Here is a 12176-nt window from a genome sequence, read left to right on the forward strand (position 1 = left end):
TGTAAAATGTACAAAATCAATGAATTTGAATAGAACTATTTGTGTTATTTTCTGTTTTCAACTGTGTCTTCACTGTAGATTGGGCTCATCTAAACATTGTGGTCTAAGACGTTGTGCAGGGTTGCATCCCTTAGCCATGCCAGAATCTGATGTTTGAGGGTTTGTCCCATATTCACATTGATTATTGGTTTATCAGAACATAGGTCAACCTTTGTCAGTTGGCCTTTCCTCCCTCCTTAAGGCATCTTCCTGAGGCAAGACAGTTAACTGTAAAAGTCCAGTTTCCACCCTTGCAGAACTAGGCAGGAATTATGGAGTTGAATTATGGCTGGACTAACGAGTCTATGCACAGTCCAATCAAAATCGCGCACCAAAATGGAAATCCGGTTGGTAAACTGTCTCGTGCAGATTTCGGTCGATAGCAGGATTTGCAACGCATGTGCAACGCCAACTCGTCAACAGATAATGTCCAAGTCTTTTCATGTTCATACAGGCCTCATTCAGTGGTCGCTATGGTCTCCACTTGCCCTTCTCGGTACCCTTTATTCCATGCGGCATGTTCCGGAATGACACCAGTGAGGCAAGAGTGTCAGCAGCCATATTGAAACCTTGTCTAGGCGTCTCCGTTTATCTGTACCAGGTGAAAGAAATATTTTTGGTATTTTCCTTGCTCTGAATATGCATTGCAAGTTCAAAATTCTTGTTACGATTGAGCGAAGCATTTACACTAGCCTATCTGATTTCTGTATCTGAAAACAACAAACGGACCAGTTCCGAATGTTAATAAATAAGGTTGCGCCTATACTGCAGCTTTTTTATGCACTCTACTTTCTGAGTGGCAAACTGGAGTTACATCTAAGGAAATGTTTTTCGTTTGTTTAAATTGAAAAAAATTCGAATCGGGTTGAAGAGAAACGAAGCTGAATTGTTTGCAGCCTAGTTCCCTAGCTGAATTGTTTTTGGAAGTTAACATCTGATTGGCTGAAGAACATGTGCATCCTTCACTTAAGATGATTTATGTAAGTTGAAAGTAACATAATTAAGATTTTGAAGTATGGATCTGCATACAGAGGTTGGTGTCAGAGTAAGACTATTTCTTAAAGAGATATCACATCACTTGCACATCTTCAAACATCCTCGATTATCCACAGTAATTATATCTCCATTCGTCATGATATAGGTGAGTGAGTTAAAATTTAAGGTCGCATGTGCACTATTTCAGCCATAGAGCGACAAGAACAAGTAGCTGTATTGATACACAACTGAGTCATGAATACAACGTTATATTTAAAACCAAATTTGTTAAACATATTTTATCATAATAATTTTTACAACTGTTTAAACCCGTGAAGATCCGGTTACTATAGGCCTTCAACAACCCATGCTTGGCGTAAACGACGACTATTCTTGTAAGAGGCGAGTAACGGGATCGGGTGGTCAGGCTCGCTGATTTGGTTTATGCATGTCATCGTATCCCAATTACGTCGATCGATGCTCCCGAGGTCAATCACTGGATTGTCTGGTCAGACCCCGTCATATATCTGGAATAGTGTTGTGTGCGGCGTTAAACAAAAACAAACACAACTGTTTAAAACACGAAGCTGGGCCACTTCGCTGGGGACCATGGGGACTTACGGTGCCTCGGCTTCCAACAACATACTCAAGCAGGATTTAAGTCATCACTTTAGTTACTGGTGGTTGTGCACAGTACTAGCCAATATAAGGTGAGGTGAAATGGGGTTTAACGTCGCGTCCAAGATTATTGCACTTACATAGCGACGTGCATGTACGTGTGTGTGTTTGTGTGGCTGCTTGTACTAGTCCGGACTGATGCCGATTTAAAGTGCTAGCTCACTGAAATACCATGTCGCAGTTTAACATGAATACCCGACTCAGACACAGTATACTGACTCCGAGCCGACCAGTCCTTATTTTAGCCCCTTAATGCCGAGCACCAGACAGGGTAACAACAAGTACCATCTTTTAACGTCATTTGGTATGACGCGGTCGGGGATCGAACCCCGGACCTTCCGCTCTCCGGGCGGACGCTCTACCACAAGACCACGGAGGCGGTCTCTAGCCAATATTAAAAATGCTCAGCAATGGAATGGCCTTTAAACACTGGTGGATAATGTTTGTATTGATTATTATAGGAATTACGGGTCACACGGGGACAATAATTTGACCGTACTTTAACCTCCAGAACAGAGTCTTCGAAATAATCTTTGTTGATAAAAGCATCACACCGATTTTGAAGCAAATTTATTATCCACATACATATTTAAAAATTATGATATACAGACCAACTTCTTTCAAGTAGCTGAGAATTTGATGCCCGCTGAGAATTTGATGCCCGCTTACACGGGGGAAAATCTCAGATTTATTGTTGCCTGTTTACTGTGAACCCCTTGACGGTGAACCTTTCATCACAAGTGATACACTTCGTCCTCGTTTTAAGCATATATTTGTGGGTAAACCGACTGTGGCCAATACGACATCGTCGCAAAACGACCTCATCATGTCTTGGCTGACAACCCAACTAGGTATGACCGATTTTTGCTTTAAATTCGTGAAGTTTATTGATTTCTACCGGGGTGTCCCACCTTTTCTTTTCTTTCCTAGACCCCGATTATAATTTGGTTGGTTTGAAATCACGGGATAAGGAGTGGAGATAAAGGTTTGTCAAGAGCTGCTTTAGCTGCAGCATCGGCATTTGAGTAACCTGTTATGCCCACAGGGGGCACGGGGGGCCCAGTCGCTGTGCAGAGTTCCGTCCCTTGGGCACGCCATCAACCTATGATTGTGGGTTCGAATCCCGGTTCGCCCCGATTATGTTTCTAGGTTTGTCAGCACCATACCCGTGTTCGTGGGTTTCACCGAAGTGGTAAACGTCTGAGACCTGCATCGCTTCGGGCTGTCCTCCCACATTAAGCTGACCCGCTGTGATATAACTGGAATACTGTAAAAAGCGGCGTTAAACCAAACTCACTCACTCACTGTTATGCCCACATGACTTTGTAACCAGCAAAAGACGATGTCACGTTGGTCAGTTGAAAGATCATTGTAAAGTTCTAAAATGTCTAGTATTATAGGGTGATTCGATGAGACACTTTTAAGTGCCTGAAGGCAAGACAATGAATCGGAAAAGATCATGATTTTTTTTATTGGTTTTGTTGTACAATACACGTCAAAGCTGTTGAGATATCTTTGGCATCAGCAGTGAAGATTGAACCAGCATGTGGGATTATTGAGGAGAGTTTTGGATCCAATAATGATGACACTTGCAACTTTGCCACCATCTTTGGATCCATCTGTGAAAATGGACCTTTGAGAATTATATTTTGTTCGTATTTGGTTATATTCTTGTTGATGTAACAAAGATTTGTTTCGGGCTTTTATTAGCTGGGTGAGAGTGAGGTCTACCTCCAGCTTCACCTTCTGCTAGGGAGGAGAAGACAGAAGTCGGTAGGGTCATATGATATTTAGATCTATTTCAGCTGAAGTTGTGTGTGGTTGAATTTTGGTTCCATGTGGTGGAGACCGCGAAGATCCAGGGTAGAATAGGTCTTCAGCAACCCATGCTTGCCGTAGGAGGCAACTAATGGGATCGGGTTGTCAGGTTCGCTGACTTGGTTGATGCATGTCATCGATCCCAATTGCGTGGATCGATGCTCATGATATCAATCACTGGTTTGTCTGGTCCAGACTCGATTATTTACAGACCGCCGTCATATAGCTGGAATATTGTTGAATACGGCGTTAAACAACAAACCAACCAACCAAGAGGTGGAACCAGGTTTGACAAATTTCGAAACAGGTTTTCATAAAACAGGTTGAAAACACAATCATATGCTGGGTTTGACTGATTGGGATGTGATTTAGTCATGTATTGCAGTGATAGCTTAATGCGGCGTTCTTCGAGGGAAGGTTCGTCGGCTTCCACATACAAACTGTCCACAGGAGAAGACCTTAAAGCTGCTCCAAGACAGACTCATAGGCCTTGGTAGTGTATAGTGTCCCTTTTTTTCAATGTTGTTTGTGGAGGGTCCACCATAAACAATGGAACCATAGTCTAGTTTAGAGCGTATAAGTGACATGTACCGTCATGATATACATACCCTGAACCCTATACGGCATTAACGCTTTTCGCTGTCTCAATCATCCTGGGGTGGTCGAGTAGCCTTGTGGTTAAAGCGTCGCTCGTCAAGCCGAATACCCGGTTTCGATTCCCGACATGGGTACAATGTGTGAATCCCATTTCTGGTGTCCCCCGCCGTGATATTATTTGAATATTGCTAAAAGCGGCGTAAAACCATACTCACTCACTCACTTAATCAACTATCCCCGTTGCTAACTGGCATCGAATGATGCTGATGCAGCTGATGGCCATCATCCCGAGGCAAGGTAGTTAAAAGTCCAGTTTCCACCCTTGCCGAACTTGGCTGGGATCATAGAGTTAAATTTTGGCTGGACTAACATAGTCCAATAAAAATCGGGTAACGATATCAACATCCGGTTCGTAAACTGCCGTGCAGATTTCGGTCGATTGCAGGATTTGCAATGCATGTGTACCGTCAACTTAGTTTCAACAGATATTTTCCAAATCTTTTCACGTTTTTAACCAAAGGTGATCCACGTTGCGAAACAAGACCCGTGTTACTACAATACAGAACGATCGGATCCGCTTGACAGGGCGCCGCCATTTTGTTTGTTACAAATACAAGTGATATCAGAGGCGGATTCTGAGGGACATAGAAGAGACATAACTCGTAATAGCTACTGGTAGCTACGATCGTACCCCGAAATTCCGGCCTCGTTCGGCAAGGGTGGAAACTGGACCTTTATAGTCGGTTAACTCCCTTGCCTCGGGAAGATGCTTATAGCTTGGAATCAACAACCAATCAAAACTACTCTTCTGTATGGAGTTCGGCATAGACATTCGAATCAGTGAGCTCCTCGTTCGAGCGAAACCTCAATCTATTTCAAACAAAGAATTTTACAAAGAATCAGAATGAACTTCCAGCTGCAAAGATGTTTTTTTAGTAATATGGAATAGATGAAGTCTAAAGAGCGCAATATCCTGTGGTATATAGATTGTTTGCTTCCAGGCGTGCCCAGTTGTATTTGAGACGGTACATAATAACATGAGTCTGGTCGAGTATTTTGTAGTACTGGTGGTTACTTCCTCAACACAGAGTTCCTGAAACCAAGGTCGAATAATTTGACTGGATGGCAGTCCAGTGTAGTGTCGTGTCGTGTCGTGCACTTGGAACTGGACTCAACGCGAAGCTTAGAGTGAGTTAGTTTGGTTTAACGTCTCTTTGAACAGTATTCAAGTTATCATGGCGTGCTAGCTTAAGTGTTGCAGGTCCTGGGCGTGTTCCACTGTTGTGTAACCCACGAACACGGGTATGGTGCTGACAAACCCAAACATATTCGGGGAGAACTAGGATTTGAACCCACGATAACATGTTTCTGGCGTGCCCTTGGGACGCAACTCTGTACAGAGAAAAGCAGCGCCCAAGTCGACTGGGCCATCCGTGGCCCAGGGAAGTTTTAATGGCGAATGAATCCAGGGTATTTATCATAATGGAATGGTTTGTTTGTTAACTATGAAGTTAGCTATAGTTTGTTGTTTAACGCTGCACTCAGCAATAGTTTAGCTTTATGACGGCGGTCTGTGAATAATCGAGTCTGGACCAGACAAGCCAGTGATTGATATGAGCATCGATCCACGCAAGTGAGATACTATGAATGCATCGACCAAGTCAGCGAGCCTGGCCACCCGATACCGTTAGTCGCCTCTTACGACAACGTGGGTTGCTGAAGACCTATTCTAACTAGGATCTTCACGGGTTCATAATGAAATAGAGATAGGATACACTGGGTAATCGAGGATGACATTCAAATTGCTGTATTTTGTATACATGAATACATGAGTCTACTTGGTACCCTTTATTTGAATCTAATGATACAAGATCATTGTGACAATTCATTTTAATAACCATAAACAGTCCCTATGAATCTCAAAACAGGAAGCAAATGACGCCATGTTTCCAGTTTGTTCCATAAATATCTCATTGAATTTGGCGTATACCCATGGGCAGCGACAACAGACTCTGTGTGAAACCACTCGCGCTCTTCTATCGGTTCAAGACAAATTCCACACGTGCCCACGTGAGTAGCTCGCGAAATATGTGCACACAGCCCAGTGACATATACGTCCTCGAGATGTATCGGTGGTGCATGACGGGCAATCTCGTACAGGTCCTTCACCAAATCTCGCGAGATCACGTATGCGGGCCCATGTACGAAACGAGGAAATCGCGCAAATGGATATTGTTCATACGATAGATACCACTTGTTTGTTGAGTTGCGTTGAGGCGCTTCTCCAATGTCTGTGTATCCTAATATGAATCGGGACTCTGCATCCAGAAGGTGCAGCTTTGAAAGCAGGTTATCTGTTTCAAGAAACACGTCGTCATCAACCTTCATTACGTACTGGGCTTGCGAACAGAACTGATTTGACCATTGTAACATTGCCGTAGTTTTAAGCGTCAGATTTCTGTACGTGTCGATAAAATTACCTTCAACAACGTCGGCGTGGGCCTCCTGTTCCTTGGCAAGCTGGGTCTCTGTGTTGGATGCTGACAACCCGGACAGAAATATCAGCTTCAGATTTACCTGCTTTCTGAACCGTGAACCCCACGTCTGCCGTATTGCTGCGCGTTCGTCAAAATTAGACGGTTTAGACGGAACTATGACAAGCAGGTAGACGGACTGAGCGAATTTACAAACGTCAGAATTGACGAGGAATTTGAAATCTTTCATTACAACACCGGACGTAACATACTCTTTCAAGTTGTCGTCAGTTAGATCACGTCCTATTAAGTTGCGATCTGTCACGTCCGATTTTATGCAAGGATGGAACTCCTTTGGGGGTTCACTGTTGTTACCATGGTAACCAGAATGTCTGTATATTGTGATACTCCAGCCTCGCTTTAGTCGGACATAATAGAAGCTCATGACACAGACGATCGTCATCACCGCCATCAGCCTTAGTTTCCGTCGTTTTGGCCAGAGATACATCTGAAATGACATTAAAGGCAGTGTATAGTCAGAGATACATCTGAAATGACATTAAAGGCAGAGTATTCTCAAAGATACATCTGAAATGACATTAAAGGCAGATTGTACTCAGAGATACATCTGAAATGACATTAAAGGAAGAGTATACTCAGAGATACATCTGAAATGACATTAAAGGCAGAGTATACTCAAAGATACATCTGAAATGACATTAAAGGCAGAGTATACTCAAAGATAAATCTGAAATGACATAACGTAGAGTATACTCCCCGGTGTTGAGCTAAAGTGTAGACCTTGTAATTACATATTGGTACCATCTACTCATTAACATTAAGATTGATATGCAGGAAACCATGAAGAAGCAGACAGGCAAGGGTGTGTTAAGCTCGGATTACACCTGTCTGTGACATTCATGTGTGTGTCTGCTTGTACTAGTCCTGACCAGTTCGGACTTGACCAGGCGCTCAACCACTAGACCACGGAGGCGGTCCGTCGCCTCTTACAACAAGCACGGGTTACTTGGTACTTCTCACCCAAGGGGTGCCACAATATCAAGGTACTAAGTATGGAATTCTCATACTGTGCCACAGGGAAAACGGAGCCCGGGACTTTAACCACAAGGCTACCAATCTGAGCTACATGATACTATTTGAAGGGTATTCTGTGACGTAGAACACATTTGTCAGCAGCCTTGATGGGTCATTGGGGTGACAAGGGATGTTTATGGTCGACTGGGTTCGTATGATTTTAGATAACAAACTTTTTTTAGAAGTCATTATTAAAGTATTAAGATGCGTTCATATGAATGTGATTTAACCTTTCTTCACGTAATGGGTAAAAACGTCTGATTTTGATTGGGGTTATTTTACGTAACCGCTACGATCTAAACATGAGCATGTCTTTGGCCCAGCCTGGTATTTTCTATTAATATTTGTTCTTGGTCCTATTAATATTTCTTCTTGAAGACTGAAAAATCGTCCTGGTTTATTCGCTAGCCATAATTAAATAAAAGCGACAAAACCCTTTCCATTGCCACAAGCTATATCTGCTAAAAGCAGAGCCGATTGTATGATACCGATTATATTATCAACATGTGTTTATGAATCACTATCAAATAGTGAAAATACCAGGTGTTCGCAAAAGGCGGCGTTTCTTGTCCCACGTTGGGCACCCATCACAAACACATGCAAAGGCGAGTCAATCGTTGACCTGAGTCAAATTAGGGGGTTGCATCGACATCATTTTTGTCACTGATGAGTCAGATATGGACTTGTCCTCCACATGTTTGTTTGTTTGTTGGCGGCGGTCTGTAATTAATCGTGTCCGGACCAAACAATCCAGTGATCAGTGACATCATGAGCATCGATTCACGCACTTGGTTCACTTTGAACTTCTTTGATAGGCGTGTTCTTTTCTTATAACGTCGAAATGAACGTTAAGACCCCATGACATATTTGACGGTGGATCGGTCATGGCGTGAGCTGGCATCACTATGGCCAACCGAACCCCACTCCATATTGTGCAAGGAAGGGTCACTGGACAGTACTATCGGGACAACATACTGACACCTTTTGTTGTCCCGTTTGCAAGGCGCGTGGGTCGACGGGTTTTTTTCCAGATCGACAGCACCCGTGCTCACCGTGCACAAACCACCAATGCTCACCTCCAGTAGCACAACATCCACAGAATGCTATTAGCAGAAATTAGTCCAGCCCCGACCTCATACAACTATTACCAGAAACTAATATCTCTTACAATTTTGAAAATTTTAAGTTATTTTCGAGTATCCTCAACTTTCTTTTAAAAAAATATTAGAAGGACATATTTAAATGATACTTTCGGATAATATTTGTTCCCAACTCCCAATTTTGCAAACTGTCAGTTGTAAAAAAAATCCCGTGTTCTTGTAGTAAAGACCTGTAGTTATATTAAAACAAGATGCCAATGCAAGAGAATAACCAGTCTCGATTATCCGCCGAGACAGATTCCATTTGGAGTAAAGTCAAAATAGTTGTAATAGTTATATGAATAAATGACACAAGCTATATATATATATATATATATCTATATCTATATCTATATCTATTTGTGGGATATATACATGTACATCCTGCCCTACCGGTAGTACGCGCCATTCACAAAAAAAAATATTTCAAGGTGTATATGTTCTTTTATCTCAGTTTCTACATGGTGTAAAAGGTGACTATGCTTGTCGTAAAAGGCGACTAACGGGATCGGGTGGTCAGGCACGCTGACTTGGTTGATGAATGTCATCGATCCCAATTGCGTGGATCGATGCTCATGATATCAATCACTGGATTGTCTGGTCCAGATTCGATTATTTACAGACCGCCGTCATATAGCTGGAATATTGCTGAGTGCGGCGTTAAACAACAAACCAAACCAAAAAGCATGTTGGAAATGTTCTAAACATTAAAAGACGTGTAAAGTTTGGAGAGGAATAATTTGAAGGTGTTCGATATTTGTTAAAACGACCTTAAAGAATAATCTTGTCAGAGATAACACGGCCCACATTTTTTTGATGACCTCAATTTATTACTTTTCTAGATAAGAAACAGGAAACTACGACAAGATTACATCCTGCTAGGTTACTCTAACCTTTTACTACTCGGGATTCGGGGGTCTATATGGGGGGTATTCGGGGCTCAGCAGTGTGGTACGCATGGCGCGAATTAAATCGTATTTGGTAGGCAGATTGAACAAATTCCTTTGTATATTTATTTCGATATTTTTTCGGTCTCGTAACTTTAAATGGTGCCATTTATGACCCTGAAACGTGTTCTATGGGTTTGTTCCATATAAGGAAGTGCTTACTACGGCACGGGGGAAAAATGCCACCGAACAAAATCAGATTCCTTTGTCCATGGATAGGCTATATGTAACATGCGGAGGCCTGCTCTGAATGGGGAGCGAAGCTAGGACAATACCCCTGATATTACCTTCACCAGTTTATCAGTATCTGAAAGTCTGAAAACGGTGCATACCAGTTCAGTGTTGAAGCAGTTTATAGCTACCCCTGTGCTAAAATAATAATACCAATAATGATAAAGAAAAATGTGTAAAACTTGAATATATGTATATAGTAATAATTAGATAAGTGGAGTAAGATTGAACACAGTTTTAATGTGCTAGCTCTTTCAACTCGTACCACGTACGAGTCTCATCAGGCCGTAACTGAATAACGGACAGTAGTGTGTATATATATATATATATATATATATATATATATATATATATATATATATATATATATATATAAATATATCTGAAGGAAATTTATTTATATACATCAGAAGGATATGATACTTTCGGATAAGATTTGTTACAAGTTTTACAAACTGACAGTTTTAAACTCTGTCCCCCTTCTTCTTAAGGGCATTCTGTGAGAATGTTAAAAAAATCTTACACGGTATATGTTTTGTTTTAACTAAACCAGTATCTCAGTTACCCCATGCTGGACGTTGTCTCTTGTATTCCGTTCTAAACAACAGCAGAATTGTAATTTTAGAAAGAATTATTCTGAAGGTGTTAGGTATTTCTTGAAAATGATCTTACAGAATATCCTTGTCAGCAATCTAGACTAGCATATGAAGTCTATGGTATGACTTTCGTTTGTGTGAAACGTTCTTTCAGTTATCAGTTACAGTATCTGTACTGTTATAGTATAGGAATGTATGAAACACATCAGAATCTCAACGCCTCTTAACATGAGGGGTCAGGTAAAATAATCTTTATTTTTCGTACTTTACCACGGACGGACTTGCTTTGAGAGATAATACGACCCATATCTTAGGTTGTTCACGATTATTGACGCTACTCAGTTCAATGCTACTCAGTTCAAAGTGTGGCCAAGCAAACAGACTTGACCCCAGGGGGAAAGTCAACAAATGATCTGTCACCCCCTTACTGCTTATACGTAGGGAATCTTAAAACATATAGGTCAAATACTATATCGATAAACTGTCAATTGACATTGAGAAAGATTCGCCTAGACTAGAGCAAAGACTTTGCTGGAAAGTTTAAATAGTATGCGTTGGTTGTGACTCAAAACGAAGATATAAAGGCCAATTAAGCGGAAAAGGTCATTAGAACGTTGAGATCGTTTGTGACTCGATATCTGACACACAACAACACGAACAGGCACGATGGTGTGTTAACAGATTTAGTGTATTATTTGAAAATAAACGAGACATACCTGTAAGGCGAAGTTTTGTTTATTCTCCGAGGGAACAAGTGAGATCACACGAGACTGCCCATGCGCAATCGGGCTTCAGTCTTCCAAAAAAGTGACATGTGGGTTAACCAAGATTGTATACTGCTGGCGTAGGGAGGGTGTGATATGTGATATCACTTGTTCCCTGGCACCTCGGGGAATTGCAATCAAACGTCACCTTACAGGTAAGTCTCATTTGATGTTAGACCGCCTCCGTGGTCTAGAGGTAGAGCGTCCGCCCGGAGAGCGAAAAGTCCGGGGTTCGATCCCCGGCCGCGTCATACCAAAAGACGTTAAAAGATGGTACTTGTTGTTACCCTGTCTGGCGCTCGGCATTAAAGGGCTAAAACAAGGACTGGTCGGCTCGGAGTCAGTATACTGTGTCTGAGTGGGGTATTCATGTTAAACTGCGGCATGGTATCTCAATGATATGCCGGGCAAAAGAAAGTATACTCTTGACAATATGTGATTTTACCAAAACATTACGAATGTCTGCAAAGAGTCGCCGAGACACTGAAAAACTTAAACGCCCAAAACATAACTATTATACCCGGATCATATACATCACCGTGGCCTCCATCAAATATGAGTGTGTACTTTGTTTTGCCGGGAGTATGTATTGAAGTAATGTTGTTATTTGCTCCTCTGTGGAGAATCCAGGACAGAATAGACACCCAGTTTCACACGTCAGGGCGGTTCACTCCCAATTGTCAGACGTCCCATTTGTCACACGACCCAGTTGCCAGACAGACGAGTCAAGGGAGAGAATATATGGATGTCAACTTCTTTATTATGAGGAACACCACGTTTCGGAGTATATGCTTACTCCTTCATCAGGAAGGACATAGACATG

At 41.9% G+C, this 12176-nt stretch overlaps 1 protein-coding gene across 1 annotated transcript; it reads right to left on the reverse strand.

The window, feature by feature from the left end:
- Nucleotides 1–5959: 5959 nt before the first annotated feature.
- Nucleotides 5960–7089, reverse strand: LOC139458890 (beta-1,3-galactosyltransferase 5-like). The gene has a single exon (XM_071240326.1). It carries the CDS (start codon nucleotides 7087–7089, stop codon nucleotides 5998–6000), a length of 1092 nt encoding a protein of 363 aa, XP_071096427.1. The 3' UTR covers nucleotides 5960–5997.
- Between the last annotated feature and the right edge of the window lie 5087 nt (nucleotides 7090–12176).

This window comes from Haliotis cracherodii, unplaced genomic scaffold, assembly GCF_022045235.1.
Source record: "Haliotis cracherodii isolate W230 unplaced genomic scaffold, xgHalCrac1.p SCAF_13, whole genome shotgun sequence".
In the NCBI taxonomy this organism is placed as follows: Eukaryota; Metazoa; Mollusca; class Gastropoda; order Lepetellida; family Haliotidae; genus Haliotis; species Haliotis cracherodii.